The following is a 19,803-nucleotide window of genomic DNA, read 5'->3' on the forward strand; positions in this document are numbered from 1 at the left end:
TGATGAATAATTAACAGCCCTAAGTTAAAGAATACTGTGAGATTATGAAACATGAGAAATCAGCCAACAGATTCAAACACAGGAATACTGCACACGTTACAGCTGTAGACGTACCAGTCTTACCTCACCCATGTCACCCCCAGGGGGTTTCATTGGTTCTGACAGACACACATACCATCACATGACCCATAAGCTGACCTCTGACAGACCTATGAGCTTGACCTGGATTCCCATTTATTACAATTATCATGGATTGTATTCAGTTCACTTAGCAACATTGTACGTAAAAAAAAAAAAAAAGTAAAAACAGATGAAAAAAGTTCTGGAGCTGTCCCTTTAAACACCCTCATTGTCAAACACACCACGTACCAGTGGAAGTAATAGGACCTCCCAGTTCCCAGGCACCTCACTGTGCCCCTCTTTTGAATGTGTGTGTGTTTGACTGCCAGCAAGAAAGGAATACACAGTCCTCTTGATGTGAAGGTTTGCCCTTTTTATCCAGTAAAACACGTAAGATATCTTTATGAAACTTATGCTAGATCAGCCGATCAGAGAGGCGTCTATTAGCAATGGCTTACCGTTTGTTTGAAGGCAAAGAGCATGCTGCTTCCTACTGGAAGTACAGGATCTCCCCGTCAGATCATCTGATACAACAGGTGCTGGACTTTCTTGAAAAAAAAGTAAGTACAGATTGAGAGGGAATGGAGGATCTATCACAGGATACAAATACTGATTTCTTTTTTTGCTCTCATTGTCAGTGGATAATGTTGCGGCTAACTTTACGTTGAACTTCTGTGTCAGAAAGGTGGTCCCTTTGAGCTGGCAGTGGATGTGGGTTGCGGCTCGGGACAGGGCACTCTGCTCCTGGCCAAACACTTTCCGTCTGTGGTGGGGACAGACTGTGAGTCCTGCTCAGCTGGAAGTGGCTTTGCAGCATGCTAAAGAACCAAACATCACATATAGGTAAGCATAGGACCAACTAAGGATCAGAAATACTTTTCTTCCTTTTAATATAAAGTGAAGATTTTGTACTGTTTGTATTGTATCTTGTGTCTTGAGGTGAAATCAAGCTAACAAATGCATTTAAAAACATTACAATTAAAATCACATCATTTATTCAACTCTGAGAATCTGGTAGACTACTTTGTTGAATCTTGGCCAAAGCAGAAACAATGTGACCCTTGTCTGGTGAAAGTGGGTTACACTGTGAGGCCCATACTACAGAGCAGTTGTAGTTAAATGCTGGATGGTAATCACGTCTTCCATCTTCAGACAGTGTGTGGCCGAGGAGCTGCCGTTTGCCGACGGCTCAGTGGACCTGATGACGGCCATGTCTGCCTTCCACTGGTTCGACAGGCCGCGCTTCCTTCGAGAGGCCCACAGAGTCCTGAAGCCGCGTGGCTGCTTAGCCCTGCTCAACTACACCATCGACATGGAGCTCAGCTACTCTGACCGCTGCTCGCACACACTGAACCACGTCTGCAAAGAGGTACTCACAGATTATTCACCTGAGAGAGGTTACTGTGAATGTGCACTGATGTGTATGCAAACACATCTGCAGAGATGAATACAGTATTAGGTCTAGTGTCTAGTTACAAGGGCACACACATTGTCAGAGCACATAATCGAGTAAAGCGTGCGTATATAGCACACTTAATTAAGTCCATGAAGAGATACATTCACAGTGACTTCAAGAGACTGCACTGCCTTTGGCGGAGTCGTTACCATCAGTCTCATCTTCACACAGACTGTGATGGATTTTATGTTCAGGGTAACTCATGACCTTGAATCCAAATGAGCAACACCACCATCTAGTGGATGTTTTTGGCAAAACAGACCTAAACTGAGTGGTATACCTGGGCAGGGTTCACTTAGGTTGAATATATTTTTCAGCAAGATTTTGTGAGTGAAAATTGAGAAAACACACGTTAAAGTGATTTGAGTGCAGTAAACTCATCAGTGAGTAAAACAAGAACAATGTTAATGACTGAATGTCTCCTGGTTTGATCAGTTTTATGCAGCTTTACAACCTTACCGCAGTCCTCATCTTGGTCCCAGCTCTATTGAGTTGTACAGAGAGGCATATGAATCCATCCCTTACCCTGACAAGGAGTGGTGAGTGACATCATGTTTTTGTTGGGTAAAGGATCTTTTAAATTTGTGATGTACAAATACATTTTTCACTTTTTCACTTTCCACTTAATTGGTCGTTTTGACCTCATAAAAATTCCTGGAAAAAAAAAAACATGGTCATATCAAAGAAGACATGAGAACAGTCGCTCATTAGTATGTTTGTTTTGTGTATGTGTGTGTGTAGGCAAGAGTGTGTATGGGTGAGAAAGCCCATGCCTCTGTCCAGCTACATGGGGTTGGTGGAGTCTTTCTCCAGTTATCAGGCTCTGCTGAGAGAAGACCCACAGAAGGCCACCAGTCTCTCCCAGGACATCTGTCAAAGGTAAAGCCTAATATATACAGCACAGTGATTATAAGCATTGTATCAGTAACAGTATCTGACTTTACTCTGACTGATTTATAACATGCTCCATCTCCTATGCTCTTCTCTCCAGGTTGATGTCCATCATGGGGGTGACCTCTGCAGAGACAGAGGTGGTGGTGGGTGTGAAATATTTCTACCTGTTGACCTGCAAACCAGAGGAAGCCTGACTCCTGCCAGGACTCGTATTTTCAACAGAGTCATGAATGTGGATACGGACACAGAAACTTGAACTCCATGTTTTGTCATTTTTGTAAAAAGAACAGATCAAGCGCTTTGGTGTCGAACATTTGATACTGGCTCTCTGTCTATGGTGCTGACACTGTATATGTTTGCATTATATTAACTGGAGTACATAGAAAATATTATGTGTAATAAATCTTTTTCAATAACTCTTACCCACTGTGAGCAAGTGTAGTATTCAGAGAGGTTGTTTTACAAGGTACCACTAGAGGGAGGCATTTGATCAAAGGTCCAAGTGATTATTGGAATTTATGCAAACAAAAATGATGTTGTATATTCCAGGAAAACATTTTTCCTCTCTGGATGTGTCTTTGAAGCAGTGTTGGTGTCAGAGCTGAGACAGGTCTTGCCTCCTTCTGCTCCAGAGAAAAGTCAAGCTGAGAATGTGTTATCATTCTGGGACATCTCCAGACTTTCTTTTCAGCTGTCAAGCTGAGCTCTTTGATAGTCAGCTCTGAATTTTCTTCTTTCAGGTCGTCCCTCTGATTCCTCTGATTTTTGTCGTCCTCTGACACCTGACAGATCCTTCCAAGGCAATATTTACACTGTTTGCCTGATATCCATTCTTTATCTCCTGTTTAAAAGTGAACCAATCACTTCCTGTGCCTTTTAAAGAAATCTACATTAAACATAAGCCTAACCTGTCAGTACAAATCACCATCACCAGTGACTTCCATTGTTCTCTGTATGTAGAGGGAAGTTCCACTGGATGTCCCATGCCTCCTATCAGATTTATTTCCACTCATGACAGTATCATCCGATACCATGTGCCTGGTTACATGATCATAGATGTGTGCCACATGACAGAAAAAAGAAACTGAATTCCTTCACTTTTACCAGAGGGAGGATAATTCAGCCTATATATTTGTTCTGAATGTCAGTGTCTCAAAGCCTTCACAATCTTTGTTTGAAAGCATATCACAGCTTGGAACCTTTTCAAGAGAAAATTCATTTTAGCAGCTATAATCAGTATTTTATAATAACAGAGGATGGAGGTCAGAGGTCACTTGTAGTGATGAACCACATAGCTGATTTCAGCTGTTTGAACTCAAGAAATAGCTTGTGTTTGGCTGACTGATTCTTCACTGATCTCCTGTTTGTGATGTTTGTCATGCCCTTTGCAGTGGAATCTCTCTGCTTCACTGGTGGAAAACTCTCTGCTGGTTTTTCCACCAGTGGAAGATCAGCTTCAACAGAATCCTGCACTGTTTTGTTTTTATCCACTTTCCTCACAAACAGACACATGCTACACGACCTAACCTGTGATGTCTGGTCTCTTTGTTGGATTTTGAGTCTTAATCTGTGCTGGTAGCTGCGGGCAGAACTTGAGGCCATGGCCTGACTGTTTGACTGATGCAGGTGTTCTGAGGGGACGTGTTTGAATTGCCTGCACCCGGGGGAACCGAGGCAGGAAGCTGTCAGGTTTTATCCTTTGGCAGGAAAGGAACATTTTCTAAGATTTTAGTTTAGTAGTCATGTAATCACAATACCATCCTCTTTTCTTTTTCTGATCAAATTTAAAGCATGCACAGAGAAAACAGGATAAAAACCATCACCATCTGGCAGATCTGAGCCTTCCTTTCTATTTCGATTCAGATATGTCACGTGCTGTTGTCTAGAAGATTACTGATGGAAAACTTTAGTCTTCCATCCTGTGACACCAGCTCCCTCTGAAAACTCAGCAAACACTCAGCTTCAGCTGGTTTATTTTTATTGATCTGTTTTATCAGTCTCTAATCTGTTCATCTTTATAGATGTCATAAATGGATGTGTTTCAAACAGATGTCATTATAAATGTTATATATTCAGGTTGTCAAAATGAATCTGGAAAATATGAATAATTCACGCAGCTTAAAGTCCACCACAAAACTACAGCATTTTTGAATATACAAATATGAGTTAGGACTCATTTGCATCCTCATTTGCATCAGTCAGGAGAAAAATCGTTCCCTCGCCCATATTCAAACTGAAAGAAGATCACAATGTTTAAACAGCAGTAGCTACACTCAGGAGGACGTTAGGTGTTAAGCATTTGTCTGGGGGCATGTGTAATTTGTAACAGAGGGAAATGGGCTACCTCTTTACATCAGCGATGCCGGGCGCAGATAGTAAATCACACTTTGAGTATGCTCATTTGTTCTGCAGAGTGAGTTGGACCGGCTTCAAACCAAGCAAACTGTTGTGTCAAACAGTGAGTGTGTGTCTGCTGTACAGATGTTTCCATCTCCTCAGTGAAAGTGTGCTGTGCTGAAGCTAATAGCCCTTCTTAACCATGGAAAGATATGTTCAAAAGAATGTGGAGTGTATTCCGTAACACACTGGAGGAAAAAAGGGGACATTTGTCCCATGAGTAATTGCATGAGTCATTTTGGTTTGGGCCTGCTACTTGAAAACATTGTACATCACATGAGCTTTCCACATGCCTGAGGACAGCATGACAATATACAGTATTGCTACCAACTTTTCTTCTGTGTCAGAGTCTATTTACTGCAGAAAGACATCCTATTTGCCACATCAAGTTACAGTCTCAACTCTTTCTGAGCTCCATCTTGGGAATTTACACCGGATCTAATGTGACCTAGATGGAGAACCAATGTTTGGAGTCACCTGACAAAGTGCTGTGCTGTAATATGTAACTGTAACTGTCTTTTTTCTGACATGACATACGGGTGTCTGGTAGAGACTTACCCTGCACATATTTTCTAAACACCCTCTATGATTACAGTGCAGCTGAAGTAAAGCAAACATACAGTATATAACAGGATTTGTAGTATTATGACATGTGCATTAGTCATGTTGTTGCAGAGAAGTTTTTTCTCTTAAACTGAGTGGACACTATGCTCACATCTGGGTCATGTGGTCCAACAGGGAGAGCAAAGCCCCCGGTGTAAGACTTTGTTTCTACATGATTAAGATTTGAGCCACTGGGGCTGCTGTCACTGCCGCTGCAGTCACAGTCACAGTCTGATCTGAACTGACAGCCAGATGTGACTCTCATGTTCATACACAGTGATTGGTTGTATAACACAGTGTTGTAAGTGACATGGTATTCCAATTCCAACACATTAGCATGCTCACACACTAAACTAATGAGGTGAACATGGTAGACTTTATAGCTGCTAAACATCGCGTGTTAGTGTGCTGATGTTAGCATTTACCTTAAAGGCAAGGCAGGTTTATTTACATAGCACCTTTCACCAACAAAGTAATAGTGCAGGCAAAGTGCTTACACTGATAGAAAGACATTAACAAAAGATTAAAAAAAAAAAATAATAATAAAAAAAGAAAAAGAGACACACAGCAATATCAATATGTATGAATAAAATTTTCTTTATTTAACTAATTTTTTAAAAATTTCGATTTTTATGCTTACTCAGTGCTTGTATGGGACTTTAGTCACCTGGTGGTATGTTTATAGAAATCATCTCTGTGCTGTGGTGTGACTGAAATCCCCAATGAAAACATCAAAACAATTCTTTAGGGCCAAGAAGGTTTTAAGCTGCTGAAACAGCCTTTTCAACAACTTTGCCTAAAAACTAGAGGTTTGATATTGTCCTATAATTATTCATAGTGAGTCATCTAGAGTGTTCTTTTTTCATTTTCAGGCACTGGAACTGGCCTAACAGTAGAGAGGTGTTGACTAATTGCTGAAGATCATGCAGTTAAAGACACTTTGGAAACAGCCAGGAGGAAGAATTTCAAGGCAGCAGGAATAGGATTTCAGATGATTTCATCCAAGGTTATATGTTAATAGGATCGATCTGGGTCATGCTAATTGAGCCGGATGCAAGGACAATACAGACCCTTCGACCTGATGAAGTGGAACTGACAGCTTGTCTAATTTCCTGAATTTTGTCAGGAAAGAATGAGACAAAATCAATCTGTGACAGGCTGCTGACACAGGCTTTGTCAGCCTGTCAACAGCAGCAAACAACATCCAAGCATTACTATTGATTTTGGCAATGCTGTTAAATAAGGACTGCATTACATTTCTCACTTCTAAATTAAAAATAAAGCGTCTCTTTATAGTCTCTTTGTTTTTTGACACCTGCATTCAGCTGTTTGAGACATTTCTAGCATAGCATTTACCTGAGTGACTGCAATGTAATTTGTCATGTGGTGGACAAAATAGCAAGTCAGCTGCTTTTCTTATGTCCTCTTGCTTCATTCATAAATCCTGACTCAATAAAAACTGCTGCACTCTTAACTTGGTCTGACCAAGTTTTAGTTGAATGCCCAAAAGGAAAAAGAAGAGGCACATTTGGGATCACAGAAGAGGGGCAAGGACATTGGTGTTTTTCTCCTGTCTGTTCTGATGCCAGGTAGATTTGCATTGGTGTTGGTTTGAATGATGGTGAGTAGAGATGCAGTGGTGCAGTTTCATTGCATCCATTAACATCAAATCCAGTTCCTTTATCTGTGACTTTAGCTTCTTGGTAATATCCCTAAGACTTTTAGTAACTATGCTGGCTTTATTGAGCACATCAGTCCAGGCAGGAGAGAGCTGTTCTCTCTTTTGTCGTCTCTTTTTGTTGTTGTGTTATCAGCAAGGTAGGGAGAGGAGAGAGTGAAGGGAGGAGAGGTTAGGGGACTGGCATCCACATGTAGAATAATTTTGAGGGGTCTCCACATGAAACTTATTCGCCCCTTTCTGTTGGCTCATAACAAAACCATCCAACTCATCAACAGTTATCTTCCACTTCCATCTCACTGAGATTTATTAATAGTTCAAACCTGTTTTCCAGTTGTAATGTCAGGGTTAGTGTCGCACAGCCAGACCTATCTTCACAGTTCTGTGTGAACGCTGGAGAATTTATCAGGGGTGACTGCAGTCTGTGTTTATGCCCACGTTTGGCTGGCCGTCAGATGTCTGCTGTCAAAGTTTCCTGAGCCAAACTTTTTTTTTCTAGCTACAATGCTGCTATCATGGCTGCGGATCTTAGAGCTGTTTAAAAAATACCTGTTTTAGACAGGAAAAGTAAATCAACAAATGGGCTTATAATGCTTTCACATTAATTTGATGCAAAATCAAGTGAGTACACAGAATAGTGTCTGCATTGTGAGGGGTGTATTTATGGTATTTATGGTCACGAGTTGTACAAAACAAGTGACTTCTTCCACAAGTACAACAGGATCCCAGACATGAGGGGAGATGAAGAAGACAGTGGGAAGACAGGTTTAGAGCCTTCAAGACAACCCGACCTCTGGATCGTACACAACACAGCAGCAGGAGACAAATCCTAATATTTTGCAGACAGCAGATGTTTCCTGACTTTAGGTGGAGTCACTGTTGGGCTGCACACATCAGAGTTGACAGAAGCTAATTAAATATTTCTTATTTTTGAAAGGTTTCTGAAAAGATAAACATAAGTCTGAAATTCCTTGAGGCGCATCCTCCATCAGTTAATTGCTCCCTTTGGGTAGAAAAGCATGAGAAACTTTTTTTAAAATCCCCCTCTCTACACTGTTGTTGAGCCTGAAGACCCAGAAGTGACAGAAATATTTTATTTCAAAGTGAATGCCTTTATATTCAGCACTGGATTCTCCATCTTATGGGTCATATGAGGAGAAGTCTGAGTTTTATTTGTTGATATCTTAAGTATGTTCACAGTATTGTCTCCCCTGTCTAGAATTCTTAATTTCATCTGGATTTATGATCTACTCTTCTTTATCTCTTCCTTTTGACAAAGTTTCATCCTCCTCCGCTTGTGCTGATTTTCTTTTAATTGTTCAGATGCTAATCTGCCTTATATATATTTTTCAATATTCAGCTGATTAAATCTTAGTTAAAGAGTTTATTCAGCTTTTCGCTTCGACTTTGTTACAGCTGAACTAAATACAGATGTAGGCTTTATCCTCACTTGACGTCTGCTGAGTAACAAAAGCAGTGTGTGAGGTACACTGTGTGAGGAAGAGCGGATGAACATAACATTGTCACGGGGGTGAATCGTTTGGCGTATGAGCCTGATGGCCAGCACCTGTCTAAACACATGTAGATAGAAGACAATATTATCAGCCGCTCCAAGATTAATAGTCTCCTGTTTTTTTGTTTTTTTAAATCCTTCATCTAACCAGGCAGGTCAGTCAAGTACATGTTCTTATTTACAGTGACAGCCTCCCATGCCCCTTGGTCCATAACAACTGGCTGAGTGAATCACAGTCTAGTCCAAATACTTTAGGGTGAATTGGATTTGCTCCAACAAGTGAGTGAGCTGTTCTGTCAAACAGCGAGTCTTGGCTTTCTGTTTTGCAAATGGTGCCCTTTTCAAGGCGCGTGTGTGTATGTGTGTGTGTGTGTGTGTGTGTATTTCTTGCTGAAGCATCATGTTAGAGCTATTGTGCACTTTTTAAACTGAACAGAAATTGTGAGATGTGGAAAATGTTATTAACCTGCTAATTTTGTTTGTGTGTAATATGGCAAAGATTAATGAATGAAATATTAAATAAATAAGACAAAAATAAAAGACAGATGAAAACTAAAAATAAAAGTTGTGCAACTGCTGTTGATGTATCACCGTGAATTTACACTGTTGTCCTGTTCCAGGACAACAGTGTAAATACTGCTCTTTATGCTTTTTATCTTGCTTTATCCTTCTTTTGATTCTATTTGATAGCTTTGTTTTTGTTGTTGTTGTTTTAGCTAAATTAAAATAGAATCTGGGGGAGGTGGAAGAATCTTTTTTGGGGGGCTGTGTGCCAATTAGGTTTCTATATAACAAATAACTGAAAATAAACATCATAAATAATTATATTGATGAATAGTATAAACATATCACTAATTACCAGATTTAATAATTGTAATAGTAGGTTTAGGTAATATTTGGAACATACTAGAACCGACTGGAACACGGGTACTATTCCTGCGGAACTGTTTATCGCCTTTCATGTCTACACGGACAACAATAACGAACGGCACTCGCTGCACTTCCGTTGCCCATGACGCCGGAGCGAAGTTCTGACAGCTGATTCCCCAGTCAGTTTAAATCCACTTTGAGCCTCCAAATCCTCTGTTTTTGGGGTGATTTACAGTCGGACGTGCCCGCTACAGTCTCCGGCTGGAGTTGCAGACGGCGCCTTGAACAGAGGAGAGCAGGTTGATTATGGTGTAGCACGGAGCGCTAGCTCTGAAACAGCAGGTAAAAAAAAAAACAAAAAAAAAAACAAGAAACAACGCTGAGATAACACGCGAGCTAACACTGGTTAGCACAGACACTTTGAAAACAACTTAAACCCGTGTTTTCACCGATTTAAAAAACGTGACATTTCTTCATGCGCTCACCCACATGTGCGAGGAATAAACCCTGAGCTGAGACCGGTTTTAAGCTTGAACATTGTGGCTAGCTAGCTGTGATTAGCAGCGTTAGCGGTTTGTTATTCCGGTGGGTTAACGAGCCGAACAAGTGCAGTGACGAGGCTCTAACTTAATTCATAAAAGTATTTACTCAAACATTAATTTGTACATTTATATAACTCGCTTTCAGGACCTCAGGAGACCTTACCATGTGGGTTACGCACTTGCTTGTGTTTGTGTTAGTTTGAAGCATTTCGTTTTTGTCAATCGTGAGTTATAAGGAACATTATACAAATATAGACAGGCTACACCCATTTTACTCAACAGCTGACCTCACCCCATGTGCTGTGGTTTTAGTAAATAAGCTTAATCTGCTGAGAGTTATGAGATTTGTGCCTATGAAGTAGGCATTTTTGTGTTATTACACAAGATCAGTGTGTGTGTTTCTTTGTTAGGCAAGACATATATCATCCTGTGTGTTTGTATTTTCTATTTTTGCTCTGTTGTCTGTCTGTGCTGCACAGCTTCTGACCCTGCAGCTATTTGACTAACATCCAGGTAGTCTGTGTCAGTGAGCAGGGCCAGGCTACAGTGACTGACAGCTGAGGCAGGTGGGTGTTGAGTCAGACTCAGTGAGACACATTTTACAGGCCCACTGTTACCTGATACCTTCACTCACTGCTACTGCTGCCCCCCCCCCCCCCCTCCAAATGAGCTCACACAGTGCTTAGACTGGATACACACAGTGAAGTGAAGTGCTCCTGTAGAGAGAGAGTAAAAGACTTCCGTTCCACATGTGATACTGTACGACAGTGAATGAAAGACAGAAGGCTTGAGCACAGGTGAAATGGAGCATCAGCAGGGACCATTACTTTGATTTAATGACATTAACTGAGTGGTACGAGCAGTGTGTCTGTGCATGTTGCCATTTTGTTTGTTTTTGAATTTCACGTCACGTTTTTTTCCGGTAACCAGGAAGTATTGAATTCCAGAATCTTCTCTAATCTTCTGAATAATTACATTTTTAGATAAACTGATAACATCAGTTTCAGTTGCAGTCCCTCTTTTCTTACATTGTTGTCTAATTATGTAATGCATATACAACTGATGCCAAATTATCAACAATTAAAGTGGCATTGATTGTTACCAGAAGACGTGTTGAAGGTTTTTGTGTCTGACAGATAATAGCTGCCCGCTGCACCAGCATTAATAGGAAAGTTGGCAGGAGCATGACGTTGAAGTACTCTTCTTGTTTTCCTGCTACTTAGCTGTTGCAGTGAGTCTGTTGAATTTATTTAGCGATGCAAAATGCCACTGTTGGCTCCTCTCTGTCTGACACACTCACTTCTGAGTGTTAGAGAAGAGATTTTTTTTTTGACAATGAACCTCTGAATTCTCTGTTGCTTACAATGGCCCCATAACTGAATAACCACTATTAGAAACCATAACTGTTAATGCACAGCCTTTTCATTTAGATGTTAGTTTTACCATGAATGTTAACCCTTAAGCTTTTACTGCACACTTTTTATCTGTTGTAGAGATTGGGCATATGTGTAAAGGAAATTTCCTCAGTTTAATGCAGGTAATCTCATATAGTTAATTAGACTATAACTCAACACTTACACTGTTACACAACTTGTAACCTCTGGCAGGAGTCAATTGCAGTTGGCTTCTCTAATTGATGTCAAGCACTTTATTATTCCACTGTAATTAAATGGTGTCAAAGTAGTCAGTTTATTGCTGGAGGAAGTGTGCCTAATAAGTAGACTTGAACCTCATCATTTCTCTGTATCTCACCTTTAAACACTTGCCATTTCTGTCCCTTTTTATCTCTTAGCAATGGGACCCATACTGTGGACGGCCTGAATATGTGTGGGCTGAAAATCTATTTTTTGTGATACTTGATGCAGTAATACTACTTTGATGTGAGAGGATCTAAAGAAGCAGAACTGAACTTTGGCCTCGGATATAATTTATCTTGAAAGACTCTTCTCTCTTCTTTTGTCCATCCTATCTATATCTGTTTAATCTGTGCAGCATTGGGGGGCAGGATACAGCCTGGACATGCTGCCAGTACCCGAATGTGTACAATTTTTTTGCGCTGACAGATGTCTCCAATTTCATGTGCATTTTTCCCTTCTTTCCCTCCGTTCTCTTTATGGTCTGTGCGATCGCCAGGCATTTGAGAAGCAGTGCAGTGCAGTGTGGGGCAGACCGAGGCAGATCACAGCAGCGTAGCCATGCTTACACTGGCCAGTAAACTGAAGAGGGATGATGGAGGAAAGACGGGCCGTGCCTCCGGAGCCTCCGACTCCACCCACAGGGTCTCCATCAGGGACCGCCTCCTTACCAAAGGTACATGGGTCACTGCATCCAGATGTCAAAGAAGGGATCATTGTTGCGGTCGTCACTGTAATGTGTTGTGTTCAAGTTCAAATGCAGGTTAGAAAATATCTTAACTGATGTCTTAAAGCAACAGACATCAGACAGCAGGCACCAGATATATTTGAGGACAAACAGTGAAGGCAAAAATAGTTTGTCGTTCTTTTTATTTTAACACTGACACATGAGAACGTAGGGAAATGTGTAGGAATGTTTGGGTTGTTCCCTCTATTTCTGTGTCTCTGTTGCCATCCTCCCTTTTCTTCGTCCAGCTGTTTCTCTCTGTCCATTTTGCTCATTGGGATTTTATTCATAGAATCCTCTTAATGCCCTGGGAGGCAACTTCCCGACACCTGCCTCTTTACTTCCCCTTTGAATTTCAAAGAGTTGTCCCTGACCTTCCCATTTGCATTTGTCTCATTCAGCCTGTCACCGCTGTCCATGCTGTTTTCTCCATCCCACATTCTTTCTGTGTTGTAGTCTGTGCTCTTACTTGTACCCATTTACTATGACCAGTGAGATTAAGGTGAGAGCTTGAGGTAAGTGTTCATGTGATTTGTAGTGACCTGATTTGCCCAAGAATGTGAATGAACAGGCTTTGTTTAGACAGAGCTTGTAGAAAATATTTTATTGTTCATAGATTCAGCTTTAGTTTCTCTGAAGCTGGTCTACTGTCAGTTAGATTTCTATGTGAATGTGAGTGGACAAAATCTTACAAACACCTGTCAGTGTAATGCCCTGCAGAATAACACTTGCATTGCCATGGCCTTGTGTAAGTCATTTTTTCTGGTACTGGAATAGATCTGGTTGGTCTTTTTAGTTTGGTACCCACAACGGCGATAATTACAAGGTCAAGTGAGCTGGCCTCAGAACAGCACTTAATATCGCTCAAACTGAGGATGACAGGCTTTTATTTTGTTCTAACACACCGATATTCGAGTTAAATGCAGCCCATCTTGCAAAAGCCAAGAGAACACACACTGCTCCCTGATGAGATCTTATTATTGCCTATCTTTCCTGCTCTTGCCAAGGGAGCGTGATTGTTTTATTATCTTGGTCTTGTTCTGACCATTAGCTTTCAGAGAACTTCTAGTGCTTATTGAATAAACCATGTACTGCTGGGACAAAGAGACACACCTGCAGCCACAGAGGAGGAATCTTAAGTGTTGCACAGCTGAGAGGCACTGGAATAAACTGTAGGTGGTCTTGAGGTAGAATTTCTCTGCGTGAATAGGACCTGACATTTTGCACTAGTTGGTCATGGAGAAGAGTACTTGCTCTGATAAAAGCTATTGTTGGTCTCATTAGGCAAAACAGTAACTCCCTACTAACTTGGAGGGAGCTGTTAATTAGCAGACTCTAAGCTCTGACCTCCATGTTGAGGGGGATAAGTGGAAGAAAATCCTATGAGCGTTATCAAAGCACCTTACTATTAGACTCATCTCGAAGAATGTGTTTGTATAGATTCTCAGTTTGACACACCAGTACAGCAACATGAACTTCCCAGAGAGACTGAGCACTGCCTTACTCTTCAGACAACCCATTTGATAGCCTAGCGGGGGAAACAGCAGCTAAACAGCCCTGTACTCTTTCCACATCTTCCTGGTGGTTGTTAAACGTACATCAGAGTGAGCAGTTGTCTGTGTCTGTGGCACTCTTGTCCTCTTGCTTCTCTCTTACTCATCTTTCTTTTTTTCTCTCAACAGAAGTTGCAGAACTTGAAGCCAATCTCCCTAGTAAGTATGCCGAACACCTCTGCACGCTGCAGCAATGGAGTTAGTTAGTCACACTCATTCCTCCGGAGTTTATTGCACTTTCCCTTCTTCCCCATGCTTACATGGATTTGTTTGAACAGACTAAACTATTATTCCAGTGCTGGCTTGTGTTTGAGATTGTGCACTACAGTATATCAGTCAGTTATCTGATTATTGTTATGCACGAGTGCGGAATTCAGTCTAATTGCCTTAGCTGAACTCTGCATGCTTGTTTTTGTTTGTGGTCTGATGAGTTTTCCCTCGCAGCTGAGGACCATGAAACGCCATAGTTTGTGTTGCGCAGTGTTGAGTAGAAAGCAAGAAAGCGACGAGTTTGCATCAAAGAATTTTTATTTTTTATATTTTATCTGCCAGAACAAACACAGCTCACAGTAAATGACAATTCAGCAGTGTTAGTCTCCACAGTATTGGTAAAACAAAATCTACGGACATGTAGAAAACGTCGGTCACTGGGATCTTGCATGCATTTACTCAACAGTGTGTATGTTTGCTGCTCACTGGGAGCTTAGCTACATTTGTCTATTCATGACTATACTTCAGATTTTTTTAGAATACATTCCAAACAAACAGTAGAGTTGCTCCAGGATCACTGGTTAACATCCTGTTGGAAGTGATGTGAGCAACTGGGTGAGGGAGTAGGTGAACACACGGGATGAAATTAGGACACTGCACATCCATCAGTGCCTATACAGCCTGTGCTGTAGTCCATTACCAACAACAATGATGAAACATGGCCCTGTGTAAAGATTACTTTTGATTTTAATGAGGCTTCAATTCTGCGCTTCATGAAAGCCTGGCTGTGTGCCATGGATCTGGACTGGCTGTATGACATGATGGATTTTCACAGGAGGGAACGATAGCTCAGGGAAGAGAGGAAGAGGGGAGCTGTTCATATATACACTAAATGAGCAGTGGTGTTGCCAGAACACCATTAAGGACACAGTGTGTGAAAAATGATATTGAACTTTTTCCTCTGTGAATTTTTTAGCCCCCTTGAGAATTTGGCTGTTTGCTACTATTTGAAGTTGAAACCTCACAAAATGCACACTGTGTTGCTACTGGTATCTTTACACCCCAGTATTAATGCAGGGATATATCAAAAGGTATAATTTGGAGAAAACTGACACACTTAAAATATACTTAATATACTGTAGGTCATGGAAAATGTAGGAACAAAACCTATAGTATCAGGGGTAGAGGTTAATATAGCCACATTGTCTTTCAAAAGCAAGAACATAGTAAAGTAGCAAAGGATGGACAGGAAAATGAGAGGCAAACTGGAGGCAAATTGTACTCACAAACAAAGGATGCATTCAAGGCAGGCAAGGATGTAGCTTTGAAGAGCAGGTGAAAGCCAGGATTCAGCAGCGAGTGGGGACACATCAAAGGTGGCGGGTCGCTTTATGAAAGGCGTCCTCTTTGACAGTTCCACCATAAAATGGTTTTTTCCCAAGCTACAGGTCGAATTAATATAAGAACTCACTTCAGGACTGACAAAAAGAGCGTCAGATGGGGACTCTCAAACATTCCCACACACTCATAAACATGTTTTTATACTTAACTTATCAACTTGCACTTTAATAAGCTGTTATTTAATGTTATTTGACATGTCTAATGATTATTGGGGGCATGTGATATTTAAGAAATTTCTCTGTTTTATCATTTGCTCAAACGTTTCACTTCACATTTCTCCTCCGTAATGTAGTCCAAGTTGGCATAAATGATCTATGAGCTTGGGCGGGGAGAAGGTTTGAAAAATACAAATTGACTTTCAGATGGTCATCAATTATTTGTAGAGTGCTATATATTACACGCAGCCCATAGGAGATGCTGTGCTCATTCTGACTGAAAAGCAGATGAGCTGTTGCATTCGGTTCAAAGTTGACTTTACATTCATCCCATATTTTAGAGGTTTCAGAATATGTTTTACATTTTTTATGTGGAACAAAAAAAATGATGAGCTCTTCATAGGAAAGAGCTGCTGTGATGTTTAGTTGGATATGAAACATGTGAACATGGTTTGAAAAAAAAAAAAAAACACGCTCCCTGCTGATGTCTTGAATGCAGTAAATGTTCTTGGACACCAGGGGGGAATGTGGTGCTGCAGGGACTCCCACAGGCCTGTTTTAGACAAGACTTAGAGTAAATCCTGCAGTTTGTGTAGACTGTATGAACACAGTGTGACTGAGGAAGATTGTAATGAAACACAAACAATAAGGAAGCTGCTTTTGGCTTTAACCTCTGACTCCAATAAGTAATAATTGTCTCTTTCTCCCCCCCACTTCCCCCATTTGTTCTTGTTCAGGTACATGCAAAGCCAGTTTCCCAGATGAAGACAAGCTGCATCATTTTCAGCTGGCAGTGTCTCCTGGTAAGAGCACGAGAGGAAAACTATTTTTTAACTATCTTTTATTCTGTTCTTACTGAGATAACAGCTTTAATAATTGGATGACTGGTTTTGTTACAATGAGAAGCAGAAAAATCTGTAACAGCTAATGTCATTTTGGCTTCATCCTTCATCACTAATATTCCATACAGTTATTGCAGCAATATTTTTGGTCTAATGTTGTTTTAGAATTAATTATTTTGTGCCATCATTTTTAAGCATGAGGAAAAAGTGAAAGTGTTAAATGTCCGCTTAATGTGACACAGTTCTGTGAATACAGTGTGCTCTGCAAAATGATTTTCTTCAAAGAGCTGTGGTCTGCAGTAAGCACATGCAGCCTAATCCACTAGTTTTCATTTTGTACCACACTTCCAGACAATATGTAGGGTTTGTGTGGGTGCAGCTTGTGGGGGAGGAGGATATTGTGTTTGTGTGATGGAGTGGGAGACTGCAAGTGTTAGCAATTTGTTTCTAAGTCCATGCTTGTGTTATAAAGTATTCCCTTTAAATGGCTCTCCAGTCTCCCCTGTATTTCGACATTTCGGCTGCAGTGTCATTATTCCCTGAATCCAATCTGCAGGCTCAGCAGTGTTCCAGCCTTAAGTGGGCTACCTGTCGAATATTGTACAAACCAAACACCCTGGTGTGGAATTACCTGAGTCACTGGAGTCCCTCTTGCCTCTCACTCCCTGCTCTCTATCTGTCATACACACACTTTCGCTCTCTGTCCTCGAACCCAATGTCACCCTCTCACTTCCCTCGTTTTTTAAGTGTGGCAATCTGTCTTCATCTCTTTATTCTAGTTGCTCTTCAAGGGCTTCAAGGGAAACAACAAATGGAAAGAAATGGGCAACAAAAGAAACTTTTAATTGGGTGTAGTTAAAACATGTAAACTGTTTGCCAGGTATGAATCCAGACGTGTGTTTAAAAATTGTGCAGAATAGTCAGCTAACGTCAAATAATTAAATCAAAATTTACCCAAACCAGATAATTCTTGGGTTTTTGTCAGTTTAAGATAACACTCTAATTAGTCATTAAAATAATCATTAAAATAACTAGTAAAATATGTAATTATGAAAACTGATGCAGCTCTGATGTTAACTACTGAAAGTTTACACCATACTGCATCCTCCAGTATTCGTTTGCTGATTCTTATTCTGTCCAGATAGTCCATGAAGTTTTTAAACTTGACCTTAATTTGGCAACATCCTTTGTGTTAAGGTCGCATTAAATGCTACATGTGAGAGGTGTGACTTATTTTGTTTGGTAAATTTTTTATGAGAGAGTTGCTGAAACTAGCTGCATCATTTTTTTGTCAACTGAGATGCTGTGATACCTAATTTTTAAAGCTGTTTTCGTTCGTGTGTGTGTGTGTGTGCGCGCCCTCGTGTTCATGAGCCTGTGAGTCATCTGTCTCCCTGCCACCCAGATTCAGCTTAGGTTTCACAAAGGCCTTTGTCTGCAAAATCTGCAGAGAAAAGCAAAGATCAGCAATTAGGGAAAAGGTTTGGTGTCATGTTCTTTAAGAGGAGTTGATAAGGAGATTGAGTTCTCAGAGAAAGACTTGCTCAATTATTCAAAAGCATTGTCTCTCCTAATGTACCCACACACGTCCACCCTCCCTTTTCTCTACGTTTTACACTCTCTTCTCTCTATTGCCATTTCTGTTTTCCGTCCATTGTTTGCTCCCCCTTTTTTTGTTCTCTTCCTCTTGCCTGCTTGCTCCACTTAATGTTAGGCAGGTGATGCATCTGCTGTTTTAATGCAGTAAAACTTTATATTTTATACAGTACATAATTCAATTGCAGCATCAGATCCAAAATATTAACAGGCTTATAAGCATGTGTCATAGAACCCTATAATGCAACAAAAGGGGAATTCTGTTAACATACTTTAGTCAGGGTGCCCGTTCTGTAGAGCCATCTCCACATTTTTCTAAAAACACTAGTCAGGTAACTACATTCCTTAATATCTTTTTCATAAAAAAGTAGTGAAAGTAAGAAAAAAAACACACTGAGGTGTGATGTCTCTGATGTTAATTTGTAGTCGTCTCATTTTTCTATTGTCATCATACTGTGTTAGGCAGATACTGTCCTCACAAAAGCTTCAATTTGCAGCACAGTAAGTAATTGTGGTCAGGCAGGAAAATGAAAAATGCAAAGGAAGTGCTCAGGATGCAGGTGTCAATATCCTCATACCAAGTGCAGCAAATCATCTTGACTTACCACATTGAGAATTTATAGCTCGCGGCTCATGGAAGTGCTTCTTTCCTTGTCTTTTTTTTCTTTTGTATTTTCTTCTCTTCTTGTTATTTTTTAAGTGGTAAGCCACTCAGTGTCTTCATCATCAAAAGTGCCTGTCTCTTTAATATTTTAACAAAAGAGACTGATTCAAATCATCTCACTCACGTTACTCAAAAACCAAAAGGCACAAAACAAAAACCCAAATTTAGAGCACACAGATATGCACACACATGAACGCACACAGCACAGTTTGTGTCAGATTGTTTGCCCAGATCTAACTGAAAAACAGCAGGTGGTTTAAAGCAGATTATTTTATCTTGTGTTACTTATAAATCTGTTTTTGTTAATCTCACATAAAAAATCCCTCCAGAAAGCTTCAGCTCTGTCGATTGTCTTTCAAGTTCAAATTTGTTGTGTCTCGTTTAGTTTCCTTTTTCCCATGCAACAGCTCTGCGCTGTGACCCTGTGGCCTCACACCCCTGTGTCTCTGAGGAATGGGGACAGCAGCAGCACATTCTCACATGTCATTGTTTGGATTAATGGAGATACAATAGTGAGTGAAAATCAGCATACAAATTACACTTGTTGTGTTTCAGATTAGTACTTTTTCTGCTTGATTTGCATGTGGATACTTCATGTATTGTTGTGCACACCACTGCAGGAAGTTGCATAGAGCGTACGAGCAAAACTCTTTAAGGGGCCATGTTTTACGGTCAGCAAAAGGCCATAGTGTGCGTTGAACAAAGTACATACATGGAAAAAACATAGTTTAGACAGACAGTGAGCCCAAAATAATACGGTTATTTATATCCTCCTGTACCAGTACACAGACCTTTTGCAACAACCGTATCTCACAGTCGTCTTCAATATGTCTGTATGACCATGGATTACTTTTTTGGTCAAGTTCAGTCTTCTGTTAACAGCTGTTCCACAGGTGCAAGGTCAGGTACATTTACTCCAGTGTTATTTTGGTTCTTGCCATTTTGTGG

General features: G+C 40.6%; 2 protein-coding genes across 3 annotated transcripts in view; both read left to right on the top strand.

Annotated features, from left to right (window-relative positions):
- Positions 1-17: 17 nt before the first annotated feature.
- zgc:162780 (uncharacterized protein LOC555377 homolog) lies at positions 18-2,883 on the top strand. Its single transcript, XM_051070078.1, is given in 7 exon segments — positions 18-680; positions 802-900; positions 902-963; positions 1,273-1,489; positions 2,012-2,115; positions 2,318-2,455; positions 2,568-2,883. Coding segments are annotated over 7 exon segments (828 nt in total). The 5' UTR covers positions 18-569; the 3' UTR covers positions 2,665-2,883.
- A 6,753-nt stretch (positions 2,884-9,636) lies between these two features.
- Positions 9,637-19,803, top strand: part of ube2f (ubiquitin-conjugating enzyme E2F (putative)) — a 35,460-nt gene continuing 25,293 nt past the window's right edge. Inside the window, exons 1-4 of one of the 2 annotated variants that reach the window (XM_018682274.2) lie at positions 9,637-9,873; positions 12,207-12,383; positions 14,117-14,146; positions 16,491-16,556. In XM_018682274.2, coding sequence (XP_018537790.1) covers positions 12,269-12,383; positions 14,117-14,146; positions 16,491-16,556 — 211 coding nt within the window. In that variant the 5' untranslated portion in view covers positions 9,637-9,873; positions 12,207-12,268. The remainder of the gene's footprint in view (positions 9,874-12,206; positions 12,384-14,116; positions 14,147-16,490; positions 16,557-19,803) is intronic. The other variant, XM_018682273.2, reaches the window with a different exon arrangement.

The sequence above is a fragment of the Lates calcarifer genome, linkage group LG1 (assembly GCF_001640805.2).
Source record: "Lates calcarifer isolate ASB-BC8 linkage group LG1, TLL_Latcal_v3, whole genome shotgun sequence".
NCBI lineage: Eukaryota > Metazoa > Chordata > Actinopteri > Centropomidae > Lates > Lates calcarifer.